General features: G+C 35.9%; 1 protein-coding gene across 3 annotated transcripts in view; it reads left to right on the top strand.

Annotated features, from left to right (window-relative positions):
• LRBA (LPS responsive beige-like anchor protein) overlaps positions 1-18614 on the top strand; it is a 397410-nt gene that overhangs the window by 79741 nt on the left and 299055 nt on the right. For all 3 annotated transcript variants that reach the window (XM_066996727.1, XM_066996728.1, XM_066996726.1), the window contains exons 27-31: positions 954-1081; positions 1448-1555; positions 3740-3911; positions 4530-4974; positions 14363-14496. In XM_066996727.1, the coding sequence (XP_066852828.1) occupies positions 954-1081; positions 1448-1555; positions 3740-3911; positions 4530-4974; positions 14363-14496 (987 nt within the window). The remainder of the gene's footprint in view (positions 1-953; positions 1082-1447; positions 1556-3739; positions 3912-4529; positions 4975-14362; positions 14497-18614) is intronic.

The following is an 18614-nucleotide window of genomic DNA, read 5'->3' as shown; positions in this document are numbered from 1 at the left end:
ATTAAGAAAAAAAGTAATCTTGTACCATGTATAAAAGCGTGAACATTCACAGGTTTACCTTAGAGAAGAGGTTTAAATCTTGTGTTCAGTAGGTGAAGGAATAGTGAAAAATAGAGATGTAAACTTCTAAAGGATTCAAACTGATTAGTAGCTGTATCCAGAATTATAGTATGTTTGTATCAAATTGGATTGAATGAAAGTGATCATTACTTAAAAATAAAATAATAATAGTAATAAAATCATTATCTGCATCCAGTTAGTTAATACAGGAGAAGAGTATTCATGCCAGTTGCATGCTGTAAGATTTCTTTGCAATGAAAAGTTTAATTTGCATGAGTGCCAGAGCAGCTCAGAGCAACAACAGTAACTAGCCTTCCTCTCCCTTTCTAGGCAATTAAAACTTTGTGCAGGTAGAACAAGATTTATGGGATGCAAACAGGTATAGAGGTGGGGTAGTTCTTTTTTCCTTTGAAAATAATATTAGAAGACAAAACAGGTACAATTTGAAACTAAAAAAAAAAAAAAAGTCATGTAACGTAAGAATGTTTAGTCCAAGAGTATTGTGAAGCAACTATTGACATGTTTCACTAGTGTATCGCTTCTTTCTTCGTTGCTAGTCTGTGAAATTTAGCTTCTTCACCTTTCCCAGCTCATGAGATTGAATGCATGGTAAAATTTCAGTGAGGGATGAAAAAAGGATGTAATAATGCTAACTTACTAACTTTGAAGTATTCATTACATATAACTTATGTGTTGTAATAGTTAAGTATTAATTATTAATGTATTTTGAGCATTGTTTTGCAACTATTTAAAACTTCTGGAAGCAAAATATTTTTACTGATGTGCTTAAACTTTATAGCTTAAGTAATAAACAGGCATATTATACATCTCTGTAAGGGATATAGAGAATACTATTTCCCAGGGTAATTCTTAACATTTCTTTTCCCTTCAAGTATGTGCAGTAGCAGTAAGAAATTGCTTGGAGTGTCAACAGCATGCACAGGTGAAGCCTATTGGAGACCTTGCAAAGAACCAAAAAACAATGCAGGGCTTTATAGGAACAGGAAAATCCACAGCAAAGGTAAGTATGAGAGCACATTCCAGAACACAAAAGTTAATAATCATTACTGTGTGCAAAGGGATAGGTTTTTAAATTTGTAACTGTACCACTGGTACTTTAATAGAGCTGAAGAACATAAACACTGGAAATCCTGAATTAACTTTTCCAAGGTAGAAATTTAACATGTACATATTTAAACTTGCACGGTGAAATAATTTTGTCACAAGAAATTCAGATTTTTGTTTTTCCTTAAAATACAAAATACATATGTGACTTTTGTGCTTCCAGTTTTGATAATGTGATGTACAGTGGGGAATTGTACATGCTTGATTATTCATAGAATGTTTTTAAAAACAGATTTTGAAACAATTGCTTTTTTTTGAATAGAGTCCAGTGGACATTGTGACTGGTGGAATTTCTCCAATACGAGACCATGACAGACTTCTGCAGGACATGGATATTAATCGACTTCGAGCAGTAGTTTTCAGAGATATAGTGAGTTACAAATTATGTTATACCTAGACTTCTATTTGCTATATGCTTGCTGTGTTAACGCAGTTGTCTAAACTTGAACCGACTCTCTGGAATTCTGCCTATAGCTTTCAAGACTCTTGCATGTTAAATATGTTGTTTCTAGTACAAATATATTCTTTAACATGCTGTACATAGACAAATTGTTTATATATACTATATATCAGGAAGATGTTTACATATACTTTTTGATGAGTATCTTTCTAGCTAGTTATGACTTAGAGGCCATCTGTAATTCCTTTATGTCCCCTCAGAGGAACCAATTTGTGTGTATGGGCTGTATATATGCATACGCTTTTTCGGCTTGAATTGACTAAAAATAACTTTGCTGTATGTCAGCAACTTTATAGCTGATATTGAGGAAATTGAGATTGATTGCTTAAAAAAACCCTCTGTAAGCAAATACAGTAGCTACAATGGCTCTGAGTCATCGGCCACAAGCTGGTATGCTAGAACTTACTTTACAATATTTAGAGTATTTAGCAAGTATAATGAATGACCCAATGGCTTTTGTGCTGTCCAGAATAGTTTGGATAGAACTATTGGTTTTCACATTTACAGGAATTACTGATTGAAACAAGCTTCATTCAGCCCCTACCAGTATCAGTGTGCAAAAGAGTAATGGGTAGTTAATCTTCTGTACTGGTGGCAACTAAAATAATCCTAACAATGCGATTTTCAAAATCGAGCACATTTTATATTCTCACTTTTTAGTTTTAAAAAACAATATACGCATATGGAGTTTGCTTTTTATGGTATATCTAAGCCACTGGATTTTCTGTTTCACAAGTATATGTAGAATAATACAATAACTCTGCTTTTTGGCTACTGTGTTGAGCTGTAGAGAAAAAGTAGACAATAAAAGATCTCTTCTGGAGTACCTTTTATCTGAGCTGTTTATATTGATGTCTAAATGTTTTATGTTTCATTTGTGTGCGGTTTTTTAAATGGCATTCAGTGCACAGAATTGTGATTGGTATGATTTGAACACGTATAGGAGGAACCCACGTGGATTCCACTTAACCATCAGTAGTATAACTATATGAACTTTATTTCAAGGAATTCTATAAAAATAGCAGAAAAAAATAAGGAGTAGTGCTGCTTAACTGGACCACAATTTTATTAAATACAATTGAAAACTGTCCTACAAAAACTAACTAGGAAGAAAATTCTATTTAATCCTTACCAATCTGGGGGGCTGCACTCTGATCATGATAAAATGAGCTTTACAGTTTGAGAAGTTCAAGAAAGTAAGTTAGAGAAAAGAAAAAAATGAATGCCTCCTGAGTACTTAAGTACATGAGAGGAAAACTGACACCCCCCCCCCCCCCCCCCCCCCCCCGCCAATTGGTCTGTGGTGACCGAAATTACTCAGTTCTCCTGTGATTCCAATGTGTACAAAGACGTTTTTTCCTTTGGTAGGTTTTATTTTCTGACCAAAGGGTGAAGGGGATAGTCTTAGGCTAAATCGTTATGTCTGTTCACAGCTGTCCGCGTAGGCCTTTCCTGTCTTTCACTAGGAGTGACTGAGTACCCTGAAGAGGCACTTGGCATAATTCATGTTAAAATGTTGTGAAGAGATTAAAAAAAAAAAAATCTTGAAAACATTATACCAGTAATGCCAATGCATATTTGCCTTGTTTGTTTAAATTTCATGTATTACAGTACATCCATCTTGACAATCTGAGGATGAAATAAAATAACTTGGATTCTGGAATTTATTCCACTTTCTTCACTGATATGTAATAATTTATAAATACTTTTTCAGTTTTCTTGGGTACACTTGCCTGGTACTATTTCAGCAAAGGTTAATATCTTGGCAAATGAGTAATCATGCAGTAGAGAAAACACATGTAAATAAAGGGGACCTAGTCCCTGCGCTAACTGGAAGCATGTAGTCAAAGCACATAACCTTAGTCAACGTTGTCATATATGAAAAATGAAGGGATTAGTGCCCCTTGAATACAATTGCTGTATTCTCCAGCTTTATGGGTGAGGCAAATTGTGACTAGAGAATATTGTTCTTCCGTTGTTGACATATCAGCTTACTTTCAGTCTGTTTATGGTAGCGCTGGGCATACTTTACAGAAAAATAAGCATGCTGCTGAAATTGTAATAGAAAATCTGTGTGTGTGTCCTTTTCTACAGGAGGATAGTAAACAGGCTCAATTCTTGGCTTTGGCTGTTGTATATTTCATTTCTGTGCTCATGGTTTCAAAATACAGAGATATTCTGGAACCCCAGAATGAAAGAAGACCACCAAACCATAGCCAGTCATTCAAGGAATCAGAGAATGAAAATAATGGAACTCCTGCTGCAGGTGAACTGTTCGTTATTTGGCTAAATATAGTAATGTGGCTTATGCATCTTAAATTTCTGTAGAAGGCCACTTCAGATTGTACAGAAATATATGCTTTTTAACCACTTAAATAAATAACATGAAAGTATCCCATTTCCCTCTTTCTCATCTGAGAAGAACCTAATAAATAAATAGAGGTGTTTAATCTCAGTGAAGTAGCTAAGTATTCATGAATGCTTGTTGCAGAAAAATTGCTATCTTGCTTAGGGTCAAGCATGCATAAGCGTAGACTGCCAATTTTTTGTTTCCACGGTAAGACTGTATTTTACTTACTGCTACTCTTCTTTAGGGCAATCAATTCATTTTCATTCTTTGAGTCAATATTTTCTGTTTCTTTTGTCTCAAATTTTGGATGTTGAGACTTTTTATGCTTCTTAGAAATTGGAAGAATTTTCTTCTGTTCCAAGTTTGATATTAAATACTTAAATACTAAATCTCTAAGCAGGCAAGAGGAAATAGTTATAGCTGTGTCATTTCCTTTGTCACCTATTAGTGTTACTTTTTTAGGAGCATTGTGGTGAATACAGTTGTGTTAATAATGCACTTTTCAAATTTGTTCTCTGTCTTTGGTATGAACAGATGTGGAAAACCCATCTGCTGCTCTCAGTGCTTCAACTTCAGCCTCCACTGAAGTTTCAGAAAGTACAGCATCTTTACGAAGAAGGGACTCTGGTCTTGGGGAGGAACCAACTTCAGGGCAAACAAACAGTTCAGGCGGTGGTGTTGAAGCAGGACTTCTGAATGTCAGTGCAGGTCCAGATGCTATCAGTGAAGTACTTAGCACTCTCTCATTAGAAGTAAATAAGTCTCAGGAGGGCAGAAATGAGACAGAAACTGAAGATAGTAAGCCTGCAACTTCTGTGCCAGCTGCAAAAAATGTTAATGTGAAAGATATCCTGAGAAGCTTGGTAAGCACACCAGCTGATGGGACTGCAGTGGATCCTGCTCTTCTGCCACCAGCCTTCCTTGGAGTACTTGGTGAAGGAGGTGCTGAGCATCATGTACAATTCCATTCCTTTGACAGGTAATGTAACTTCTAAAATATTTGGACTATTTCAGTTTGCTTAAGCTATCTGAATGAAAACAAATCACACTTAGTTTCAGCAGATCTCATGTACAGTGTCATCTAGTACTTAATGTAATCAAGATGCTTGATTTTTAAGTAGAACCATTGACTACAAAGCCCACTGACCTCAAATGGGTTCACCATGAAGATACTTTGGTATTCTCTGCAATTCATGGGACGTTTTGTTGTCCTGGAAAATGACTGGTAATTGGGTTATACTTGAATGTCTCAAAGCCATCACTTCTTTTTTTTTTTTGAAAGTTGACTCTTCTGTCTCCATGCATGTTACAGCTCAGAAGCAAGTATGGTAAGAGGACTAAGAAATTGCCTAGAAATGATCTCAAGAGTAAAAGAAAAGATTGTGTAGGCTGCTCTTTTGTCTTTCCTGTTTTCCTATTCCTAACAGCAGCACTTTCAGATGTTTTCTGCCTCCTCCTTTATCTTCTGCTCTGCATAGCATTTGTTAACTCTCCTCCCAATTGTCTCCCTCTCCCCATCATCCTCCGTCATGATCATTGTGCTCTGACATTTGAAGTGTCTATGTATTCCAGTGAAATACTTAGCAAATCTTGATAGATTAGGTGCATTTATTCAAGCAGATAGCTCTTAGAAATACCAAAGATAGACTGGTGCTTCTTCAGGAGAGTGCTTTACATTAAAAAAAAATAAATAAATCCAAGTGTTCTTTTTTTTTTTTTTGCTGCACTATCAGGTGTTAACCTCTCTTCATATTAATGGTAACAATGTGAGACAGAGCAGATGAAATATCTGCAAGGTAAAGTCTAATACAACAAATCAATGATATATCAGGATAACTGATGAATAAACTTCTAGTTTAATGCTGTCATGTGCCACTTGAGAAGATACTCAGCTCATTAGCTTCCTGATTACATTTTTTTCCAGTTTGAATAAAAGAAACCATACTTTTTATGTTTCCTAAATTAGGAATTGGCTCATAATCTAATGAGTGCTGCTGTACTGTGCACATTTATTTCCTGTGTCCTTTAAAACTAACTAAAATGGGTGTTGAATAATTTCAATTATGTGTAGATTAGCATGTGCGTTATCACACACCTATATCTAGTTTCTGTTACTGTGGGCCTGCAAATGAATATTGGCTTAATAATAACTAACAAATGGACTGAGAACAATGGAGGTAATCAGCTAGGTGTCCTTCCACAAGTGCAATACTCCCGTACTCCTTTATGAAAATGCATCTGTGTTCTGCCAAGGGCCTACTTAAAATCTTTCAGGCTTCATTCAATAGATATATCCCTAGCCTCTTAGATTTGCTGTGTTATTGTAATAGCTAGAACCCTTTTTTTCGTTTTGTTTTACTTTAATAAACATCTGCCTTTCTTAATACTCAAATGTACAGTGGATTTAAAATGGGCATTTCTTTTTTCTGTTAGAGTGAAATCCCTCTTTCTTGATGATCATTTTGGTGCCCTCTACATCACAGTGTCCTTAGCTCATCTTTTCACAAGTGTAATAGGCCATATTGTCTTTTACTGTTACCGACTTTTACCTCTACAGGATTTCCAAAGACAGTAAAGAAAACAAAAAGAACAAAAGAAGGCATCTCATAGTATTCTTGCCTCTAGCAAAGCCTTAGTCATATCCAGAAATTCTGCAGTGGATCTGCTGGTGGGAGGGCACCCTTGTTACCAGAGCAGTATTTGATCTCCTGGTTATTCATGGATATCCTTTGGCTCTGATGTGTTTGCAGTCCATGGCTGCTATGCTCAAACTAGCAAACTTAGATGACCAAAGAAAGAAGTGCAGCTCTGCCAGTGGTATGCTACAGCCGTCTAACGTGTCTTCTCAGCTCAGACCTCCGTGTTGCTAAAGGGGAAAGAGATGGTGCTTGTTTTCTGGCTAGGTTACAGGTGGTGTGTGTGCTAGCTTTTGGTCCACTTGCTCTGGTCTCAAAGTAAATAATGTGTTCTGCTCACAGTGCTGAACAGGAGGAAATGTTCTGGGAGCAGTAGGAGGATGAAGGCAGAAGGGGAAAATGGGGAGAATAGAGACACTGAATTAGAACTTGGTCTCTCAGTCCCTGCTGCTTTTAGCACTTCCTTACAAATACCTGTTGTTGCTCTTTAAAACAAGTGGGCAATTGATGTGAAATAGCATGCGATTTTAGTCTGTGACGAGTGTTTGTCCTCAGGAAAGTCTTATGGTTTGTTGTTGAATGATAGAGATATGAACTGTGAAAAACTTGAACTGTGGTATAATTGGATTTGGTGAAGCAAATCACTGAAAAGTTGAATTGCTTGCTGTTCTGCCCTTTTACCTCTCCAGTCTGTCTCCACACTGTCCCAGATAGACTCTTTTCTCCTTTTCCCATCTCCAAAGTGCCAGCCGTTTTAAACTGCAACTCTAAACACTGCTTAACCTTGAGACAAGAACAATCTGATGTTTACTCTATCAGATACTGAAAGGAAAGTAGTTTGGTGAAGGAATACATACAGACATGTGAAAGGAGTGCTTGGAATTGTGATTGTGGTGCGTAGACTGAAGCAGTAAGGCAGCAGCACGCTTGTGAATGGGAGAGCAGACGGCAAGCAGTTTTGTAGAGGCTTATGTAGCTCCACTGACTGCTCCACACCAGTGTGAGGGTATAACTTTTGACTTTGTGTTTAATGGGAGAGGCTAAATATGTGAGGAGAAGGTCATAAACTAGTATAAAATATTTTGTCCATCAGCATTTGCATGTGACCTTGTTAAGTCAGTGGTTCTTTGTTTCTCAGTGGCTTACTATTTCATTTCATTCCCTTTATGGGCCTGTCAGGTAGACAAAAGTGTACTTAATGATGTAGAAGTCTTATTCCTAGACAATTATAATCTGGTAGTGACATACACAATCTTGCATCTCTGGTAAATATGTTGATTTGTGACGAGGCATGTTGCTAGCTAGTAAATCAGTTAATCAAAAAGATAGAATAAGTGCATATATGAAATATTTATATTTAAAATGATATATAGAGAAAAGTTCCATGACCACTTCAAAGTGCCTATATCTTTAGGTAGTGTGACTCTGCTTAAAATACAAGTTTATGCTCTGAAATGACAGCACAGTGTTTAGTGACAATAGCATGAAGGAGTTGTACCAGCAAAAGAAAAACCTTTTACAGGAGGTTGTAAAAGAGTTGAAAATAATAGCTTTCATCTTTCGGATATGCGAAAATACTAAGGGTATGTAGGGAAAGTTTGGAAAAACAAGCTTTAAGATGCTCTCTAACTTTCTGCGATGACTTAAATATAATCTGTTGTCTGATAGCAAACAAAGTCTGTGAGCTACTGTTTAACTTGTTTTTCTTTAAAAAAAAAAAAAACAAAACAAAACAAAAAATTGCTTTGGTAAAAGTTGTTCCCATGTAGCAGTTTACCAGTGGGGTATCTCTGGGAATTTCAAAGCATCTCTCTGATCCTGCATTTATCTCAGGAATGCTGTGTCAGAAATCAAAACTCTCCTCATATCTTAAGGATTATCAACTTCCCAGCTATAGCTGGAGAGTATACAGTAACAGCTATGTGAGTGAAACCTAACTGAAAGGCTGCCAGGTTGCAAGCCTTTGCAAACAACTAGGTGTGTGTGTTCATTCCCATGCCAAAAATCCCCCCCTTATCTTATGTGAAGATACAATCTTGTGATTAGTGGGTGCCAAGGGTTTATCGTGATGAAGTTCAAGACTCGCATTGGCTTTTTCCCAGCATCCCCAGGGACATGAATTAATGTTCCAATTTCAGTGGGTCCTACAACAGTTTTCTTACTTGGCTATAATCCTGTAGGAAAAAGGGGGGACTAATGCAAGCAAATTTAAATAAAATAGCAATAAAAATAACCGAAGCTAGGATTTAAAAAAAAAAACAAAAACCAAAAAACTAAAAAAACAGAAATTTCTCGTCAGTTAGTCTAATAAAAACCATAACCTATAGCTTGCCATTTTTATGGTGCAATGTAAAATAAAAACATGGTCTCTCCTGGCTTCTATTGCTCTTTGTGGAACCACTCAATAATCATGTCATTATAGGAAGCCGATGCTGAGGGTTCTAAGGAATATAGGCTCTTAAATCATGCTAAATCTGCGGCTAAGCTGTAACTTACAGAATAGGTATGTTAATAAGCCTGTTTATCTTTTTTGGAACATTTGTCTGTGAGCTGCTTAGCTTGGCTCCGTCAGCATTTGTGTTAGTCATTCAGTGGTATGCCTGTGCCTTTGTAATGGTTAATTGGGGTATTACGGTTAAATATAAAATTTGTCTTTATATGGAATTAATACATGTTAGACATCAGTGATTTGGGCTTCAAGTATAGCAAGAATGAAGTTGTTGTTTATAAGATTGAGTCTACCAGGCACAGGTGGGGACGGACAGAATATGAGAATGGGGAATCTGTAGATCGAGGTGCAGGCAATTATGCTGTGATGAGAAGCTCAGCTACTTCGGCACCCCAAAAATCGGCATTCTGCAGGAGCTGAAGAGGCAACCATTTGAAGTCTTCTCTCTGCCAAGCTGATTTTAAAGCTTCCTCCCAAAATGATTGTATTCTTTTTATCATCTTTTCTTTTCCCTCTTCCCTCCTTCCCCCTCCTGTGATCTCTCATGGTTTTGAGACTCTGTTATACTTCCTTTCTCCTTGGGTATTCCAAGGGAGACATAAGAGAATGGGTATTATCTACAGAGAGCAGAGCCTATAGAATGACACTGACATGGCAGGCTGCTTTCCTGGCTCACAAAGTAGAGGTAAAAATAAGTCTCTGATCCTCTAGTGGTCTTTTGCTCATCGCTTAAGAGCCCCTGCAGTGGTCATCGTTCTGGTAGCCTGGAACAAGACTAACTTCTTTTGGTTTTGAATGAAAACCATTATCCCTTAGGGAAACAGACAAACTGTCACCTGTATTGGTGTTCAGTGCTAAAAAATGGAATGCTGAGATTTAAATCCATACAAATTCCTATATGTCAAGAGGAATTAGAGCTCATGTAAGTATTTTTAAATAATAGTGAGGTCATCAGTTTGGCCTGGCCCACGTTGTATTAGGAATATTTGTCTCAGTCCCAAGGAAAATCTGTAACTTAGAATATATTTAAGATTAATGGCAGACTTGCAAACTTCCAAAGAATAAATATTTAGCAAAAATGTGCTCAAAATTTAGGAGATATTTATAGTTATTTTGTATTTTTATGTTGAAACAAAAATCAGCGATCTTGAAAACAACAAAGCTTTCAATAAGTAAATCCTTATAGAATTTGGCAGAATAGATCATTATTGTGTAAGCCTTTGTCTGTGATGGAAGTCAGTGTTCAGCTCAGTGGTCTGTGCTCATTCAGCAGTGAATAATTGTCTGCAACACGAAGGCTTCTTACACTTCAGCATAATTGGGACTAATAACACACTGACCTTCTGGCTAAGATGTATTTATGGTGGCTAGTTCTCACTATGCCTGACCTACGTTTATCAGTTCACGTGCTGTAAATTCCTACTTTAGACCTTAAATTTGATTTTAAATTAAAAAAGGAAAACATCTGATAGTCACATGAATGAGGCAACTAAACTTGCATTTTTACAATAGTGCTGGAGGTCTGCTTGAAAGGCATCTTAAGAATATTTTTGTGCATTTTTTTCTGGATTATATTATTTCTTATTTATCTGAATGTTATGACAATGGATGTCCTAATTTATAAATGCAACCAGAAAGTCTAGAGTTAACTGAAATGGTGCAATACTTAAAATGTTAAGGAGTAAAGTATATTGATGGTTTTCTTTCATGTGACAACAGTAGCTCTTTATGAAGTTGCTGAATGTTTGTTGTTGTTCTGATGAAATTAACGCGTGATTACAGAAGCTTTACAAACATTATTTTTGTAGACCTGCTGAAACATACTGCACCTATTTATGGATATTCTATTCATATATGTAGCAATAGTTAACTTTTTAAGAAGTACTTATTAGGTTAGCTACAAAAAAAGTCTTCTGTGTACTCTTTGAAAGCAAGCGTCCTATTTGATAGAAATTAATGTGCTTTCAGCTTCTAAGACAGTATTTGATTTATTAAAATGATATATTTATCATATTTTCCACATAGTTTATTTACAATATTTGTGATTTTCCACTATCATATGTTTTTCTGCTAATAACATTGATTTTACTTATATTAGCATTTAAATAATCTTGTAAGAAAATTCTGTTTGAGCAGTTACATTTACACCTAAATATTCAGGAAAAAAAATGTTGGTCAGTCATGTGGTTAAAGATGTACATTACAATAAGTAAATTTTACAACAATTAACGCAGTAAAACAATTAAGTTGCTTCAGTGTTTTAGTTTATTGTTCTTGCAATATTTGAAGCACTTTTGAATCAAGTGATTTTGGCAACTGGCCAGAAGACAGAGGGAAAGTACATTCAGGGCTTGGGATTTCTTTATATAATGTTTTTGGACAATACCTGGCTCTTCTTTTTGCTGTGTGCTTCAAATTGACGCTTTGGAGAGGGAGGGGAAGGGACCTTTTCAAACCTTTGTAGGTTTGAAGGTGAGAAGGTATGCAAAAGATCTTAGATGGCAGAAAGGACTGTTGTGGTTATTCACTGCTGTCTGACACAGTGAATAAAAAAAGTAGCATATCCAATTCCTTTGCTTCAATGCACCTCTCCTTAGGTAGCTGTACAGGATCTGGCAACTTATTGAAAGTGCTCCCTCAGTGCAGCTACACTTAAGCATGCTGAAGGTCAGTAGGAGTTTACCGGAAGGAATGATAATATATAGTGTTGTGTCAGAAATAGCACAGAAAATGGAAAACTGTTATAGTTGGGATTTCCTTTTGTCTCCACCGATTGCCAGGTACAGAGGAGCAGCATTAAGGTAACAGATCCATCTGTACACAAGCTTCCTTACTGCCAGTCCTTACTGACTTGTGCTGTGAGGAGCTTCTCGTAGTAATGCTGTCCCTGGCTAAAACTCCTTGAACCTTCAAGCATGTTCATTCCTGCGTTTTCCTCCAAAAGGAGGAGACATCTAATATCTGAAATCAGAAGAATTTCAGCCAGTTTTGTATGTATAATATATTTAAGATGTAGGTCAGAGCTGGCCTTGAAGTCTTAAAATACCAGCTGCTTCAGAGTTGCTGGGGTTCTTAGTCGAATCCTGCAGTAGGATCAGTAGCATTCATAGACATTCAGAGGACACAGCCATTCTGATTTGATGTTTTGAGAGAATTGTGCTCGACTTCAAGCCCTAGAAACATAAGACTTTCTAACTGTAAAAGAGACCCTAGAAGGTAATTTTATGTCTTCCAGTTTAAAATGAATTACATTAATTATATATATTTTTGGATAGGCGCTACCTGTATGTGCACAGTTGCCATCTGCACGTTGCACCAGAATTTGTCACTAAACATTCCACCATACCACCTTGTATGCAATATAGTTGTGGATGTATTTCCTAGCAGCAAATGGATATTTGTTTCTGTAACTTAGTGGATATGCAAAGAAATGTTTTCGGCTTGTGTTTTGAGACCACGTACAGTCCAAATGAATAGACACGCTTTTGTAACATGTATGTTCAATTTGGGTTAGTATTATTGGTCAATATTTCTTGAATTGGGTACAAGAACCTAAAATCCATAAGGGAGTACACCTGGATTTCAGTGCTACATCGTGGATATTGGGGAAATATCCAGATGTTTACTGTGTGGATGCATCTTCTTTCTACTAAGTAAACTTACATTAATTTCTGAACCCCTTTGAGATATTTGAATGTGCATTACAAAATTGCACTAACAGTTTCCAGACAGCTAATATCACAGAATATTGAGCAAAATATTCCCTTGTTATAGCAGGGTAGTGCAAAATTAATTAGTAATGTGAATGTAATTTAGAAGTCAATCTGAATTTTTTTTTTTTTTTTTTTAGATCGTTGTTTTGGGGAAACTGACATGAACATATCAGCAAAATTTGTGGTTTAGGCACAATATCCTGACTTGGGGCTCAGGTGTTGTTGCTCCTATTTTTTTAGTGTATAGTTAACATTAGCAGTCACCCTTATAATGATGTGACATGTACTACCTCCCAAAATGGCGGCTGCCTACACCTGCCGTTAAGAAGGGTTGATTTGGTCAGTAACATGGTCTAGCTTCTGTGACATCATTTGGATGAACAAGGGAGTAAAATAACAATCCATTATTTTTTTCATGCTAGCAAGAATGATTTTAAAAATACTGGACAGAACTTTTTTTGATTGTTATTCTCACACCTGAATTTGGGTCAAGTTTCTGAGTTACTTTATTTAGAAAATGAATATTTTAAAGCTATTAAGGGAATTCTTTCAGTGTGTTGTTATAGTACTGTCAACAAAAGATGTGATTAAATAAATTGAATGTTGAAGACTTTCGGCTTACGGTTAACACCAGGTAATTAAAAGTAAGCGCTGCTGTGGGAGTGCATTATATATCAGCTGTACTCTTTACCTCATTAGCTGGGTTTTTGCATGTTTATGGAGCTAACTTGCAATTAAAAATGCCTTTAACGTATGCTTAACAAGGCCTTTTAGGTATTTGGAATAAAGTACTACAATTTAATTGAAATTGGTATAGCATAAATAGATGTGTTCATAACATATGAGATAAATCTCCATGCCTAACTTGCCACTTTGCATCTTTTCCTCTTGTATAATCTTTAGTGCTGACTATAAGGCCTGAAATTAAACTTACATAAAAAAATAGAGATTTTCTCTTCAACTCTGAAAAGCATTTTGATTTATCAAGTTTTCCCTATGTACCAAGTTACACTCAAATTTGTTATTAGCTATATTAATATTTTTATATATTACTATATTAGCTATATTTGGGGGTTGTGTGTGAATGTTAATACGTGCATTCTGAGATTGCTGGGTGATTTTTAACTATAGTAGATCCTTCTTCGATTAACATTCAGTTTTGCATTAGAATACCAGAAGGAGTATACTGTCTAGGTAACCCTCACTGTTGATTGTATCTCAGTTTTCATTGTGAATCCTCTGATATCTTCTGTAAGTAGTTGTTTGAAGTTAAAAGAAAATCTTGGGAAGCCAAAATGATAAGTAAAGCCTACTTGCAAGTCACTTATCCTGCTGATCCTGTAATTATATGTTTGTTTCTCAGTGATTTTGAGAAAGTGGATTAGATATCAAACTCCCATTGAAAACTAAACCACAGTGAAGTGTCCTTTATGTTAAGATAGATTGCCAAAGACGATGACAGAAGAAGATAGAGAGGGAACAGTAATTTGGCAGGACATGGAAATGTATGTCCTAGATCACATGTGAACCTTCACATGGTGGTTTTTGTCCACTTTTTGTCTTCTGTAGGAGTGTTGTTGTACCACCGAAGAAATCAACCATTTCCTCTTCTACAGCTGCTATGGGTATTCCTGCACATGCTGTCAGTGTGGTTTCTTCTTTAGATTCAGCCCAAACCCTAGATCTGTCAGGAGAATCTCCCGGTGAGTAAAAGTTAATTGGATAACAAAACCCCCAGCCCTTCCACGCTTGCTTCCCCTTTCCCCAACATCCCTTTGAACACAAATGAACAAGTTTTTGTTCTATGATCTTCTAATCAAGGTGAGTTTTTCAGTATGTATCCAGGTATTAAAACACTGTAGATGAGAACAACCGTTTTTCAGACATGAAGTCATTAGTTGTTTTCAGTGGTAATACTGATTCAAATACATATATTAGCTGCTTATATACCTGTCTATATGTGAGTCTTGCTTATATTAAGAATGTTGATAGTTATTGCTGGTTATATTTTCTTATTGGGTAATGTGTCAATCTGTGAAGATTGTATCTTATACTTTTTTTTTTTTTTTAAAAAAAAACTACTGGAGTGTATGTGGTATAACATGTCCTAAATTATCAGGTCAGACAACAGGGCCTTTGAGACCTTTGTATCCTGCATGCTACGTTGTCTGTATCTTTGTTGTATGCTCTCATATAGCAGCTTGCAGGCCTGCATTTGGTATCTGTGCATCCAATAAAGACTGGTACCAGATACTTTACAGGAAAATAAATGTGACTCTAGCTTAAACTGGACCAATTGTCAGTGACATTACGTGGGTTCATAGATATAAGATTTCATTCTTTTGGATGTTTTCTGATCATTTATCATGCAGATTGTTTTATTCTTAGTTTTGATGCTGTAGATACACAGAAGTTAAAAATAAGGAAAAACAAACAAAAAACAACCCCAAACCCTTCTGTTCAAAAAGCAATAAATTACAAAAATAATGCTCTATTTAAAAAACAAAACGAAACTTTTAAAAACTTTTTTTCTTTGGTGGTGGGGGGGGGGGGTACTCCTTTTACCTCCTAGCCAAACAAATGTAAATGTCTGATTCCATTAATGCAGTATAATTAGAAAATTTCTTAAACAGATAAAGAAAAACAGGAAAACAGGTATGCTAAATTAACTCACATTTAGTGTAAATGCAACATTCCTTTTTTTGTTACATAAAATATATACTTATTTATAAATTGTAGGGTATGTGTCCAAGGATATATTTGTTAATGCTGAGTAAGACTGGAAATTATATAGAAGTGCTTCCAATAGCTTTAGCCTGAGGTCAGATTCAATGTTGATGCTGAACTAATTGCTTTGGACAGTTTTTTCAGTGGGGACAAAATTGAGTACGTTGTTTATAAGCAAGTGGTCCTTTGAACCCTTAGTCTCTCTGGTTGTTCCATACGAGATAAATGATGTTTAACCTTATATGCTGTGTCAAAGGCATGCTTTTCTACTTAGCCATGCTTAAGTCGGAAGGCTGTGTAGGCTCACATGATTGTTTGTGCCCATGAAGTTTAATGTCAAGTCTTAAAACTGATTTGCATCGTAATCAAGGAAATCTCAATTTATGTCTGATTGTTGGTGTTTCTTTTCAACGTTTGAGCTTCCTGTTTTCCATTTTTATGATCTTACATCCAAATTTCAAAGACTGAGGGAAGAATGTAATCCATTCTCATGTCCTTTTGTGCCTGGAAGATATTTCTTGTCATTTTTAACTGCTTCTTACATTTCTTAGGGAAATCAGAAAGATTTTGTTCCAGCCAAGATAAATGAAATGAAAAGCTATTGAAATCTAATATGTTCTTATTCTTTGCAAAAGGGAGAAGCTATTTAGTCACTGAAATCACAGGGGGATAGCACTATGCTAGTCCAGGAGTAATGTTTGGACTAGGAAAATAAGCTGTCTTAAAATGCTAAAGTGGTTTGGGGAAGATTGACTCTTAGCAGCTAATCTGTTTTTAAAACTATAAAACCTTACCTGCTCTGAAACTGTTGTTTAAAATAATTTCTAGTGCATTAAATTCACATCTGTTTACCCAGGTTAGATATGGGCTTAATTATTACCATTTCTGAAGTCAGTATTTATTTGCTTTTAATTGAAACAAATCAGATAAACACTGATCTTCAGTTTCATTCAATCTGTTAAAGAAGCATAGAATAAGAATAAATGTCCTGGTGCCTGTGGAATGTATCAGAAATCCAGACAATAAACAATACTGATGTAGTTTGTAACTGTGTGGCTTCCAGCATGTCTGGGAGTTTTGGCAAAAAATGGACATCTAATCTGAACCGATATGAATAAAAAGAAACTAATCAGGATTAAAAATATAAGACATGTTTAGACTGGCAATCTAATTAATTAGAAGTAGTAGTGAAGGGATACATGAAATCATGCCTTAAACCGATTAAAATGTAAGACTGTTTCTTTTTTCCTGCAGTAAAGTAATGGCATGGAAACAAAAAAAAAATGGAGATATGGTGTAGTTTACATTTGTGTGGCTCAGGTGAATAGCACACATTTAAATTTGGAGTATGGTTCCATATAAGGGCTTTAACCTTATTGGAGTAACAGTAAGTGAGCTTCCTATAAAAACAAAATTAAAAGAAATTTCCCAAAGTTCAGATCATGTTTTTCACTCATTTTTGTCTCCTTGCAGTAGACAGTCAATGCTTTGTCCTTATTTTTTTTCTTTTCAGTTAACATTTATTGTAAGTCTGTTTACTTAGTCATTAAGGAAGAAAAAATCTTTTTTTAAAAGCAGCTAAGACTGGGGATATATGTTAGAGAATGTAAGTTGTGAGCTTACACATTTTTATATGAAGGCTATTTAAAACATTGCTACTTTTAAAAATAAATTTTAGCTGCTTTTTTTTATGTCCATATATTTTATAAGGTGTTTAATAAGCATTTGTTTGATATGTTGTAAAAATGACTAAGCAGACAAAACCTTTACATATAATGCTCTATTGTGTAGGTTTGAGTTGCTTTACTACAAAATATAAATGAGAGGAAGATATAGACACTGAAATAAGATTAAACAGCAAATGACAGCGTTTTAGTTGTAATGTTTATATAAGCATAATTTGGGAAGAAGCTTTATGCAGTATGTGAGCATCCTCCATCTGCAGGTGTATATCAAAATTGCATGTTGCAATATCAGTCTGTCAGTATAGTTCCAGAGGTCTTCATTCCTGTTTGCATGTGCTCTGAATTCATCAGCTTCCTCCCCCATGTTTTCTTCTAAAATTTGCATCTTGCCTGTAGCTCAAGGTCTGTAAATATCTCAGATATTTGACCCTTAAGATTGTCCTGAGCTCACTGGACTTTATATTGAGTGGATGTGACATGTCCTGGCCTACCAAATAGGAAGTGCTGACAAGTTGGAAAGATAACCATCTGAGCTCACTCTATACCTCTGATATTTTGAAAGAAGGCGAAAACATGTTTTGGCCTCATACAGTGTGGCCTTTTTAGTAGGTTTCTTCATCCTCACTTACTCAAGCCACTGAGTATTTCACAGCAGAAAAGGCTTTTCCTCAATACAAATCTGCCCCTTGTGGTTGAAACTTGCCTTTGACTATGTTGCTGATGATCTTTGGGTTGGTCTTCTGCTGGAATTGTCATCCCAATCGTTAAAGATCCCGATAATGGATGGAGAAAATAAAGCCTCTTCATGGCCCATGTTGAGCTGATCATTTGTCTCTTGCAGAGAGAGCATGGTATTGAGCAGAAGAGTATGATTTACTAGTGATTACCCAAGGTGCAGGAATTTGAGCTGTTTCTTACTTGAATTTACTGTAGCCTGAACATGAGATTGGAGTTTTGCACATACAGTGTCCAGAAGGGCTATTGGAAAGGCAGGACTTGGTGAAGGTGTCTGAGCTATTGTGAATGTGCTAGTGAGATACTTGTAATTTTGTTTGTCCCTTAGTTTTCTTTTTAAATGTTTCAGTTATAATTGTAATGTTCTGAAGTGGCATTAACTTTTTTGAACTCTTTTGCAGTTTGTATTCCCAGTTTTATGTGATGCTCTGAGCATCTATGTTTATGTACTCGAAGGATTTCATATGTGTATTATTACTGTTTAAGGAATGCAATTTTGAGACTTTTCCTGTTCAATTTGCTTGCTCAAGTATCATTTTTTTATAAAGAGGGAGTATGAAAAGTCTGTGGGAGGCAGGAGTGAATTGCATCTTGTCTGTACTGGCGCTCCAAGTGTAGAAAGTGCTGAGAAGTTCCACTCATTTTCTGTTGTCTGCTTCCTCCCTCTCTTGCCA

This window comes from Anser cygnoides, chromosome 4 (genome assembly GCF_040182565.1).
Source record: "Anser cygnoides isolate HZ-2024a breed goose chromosome 4, Taihu_goose_T2T_genome, whole genome shotgun sequence".
Lineage (NCBI taxonomy): Eukaryota > Metazoa > Chordata > Aves > Anseriformes > Anatidae > Anser > Anser cygnoides.
This window is presented reverse-complemented; position numbering and strand designations above follow the sequence as displayed.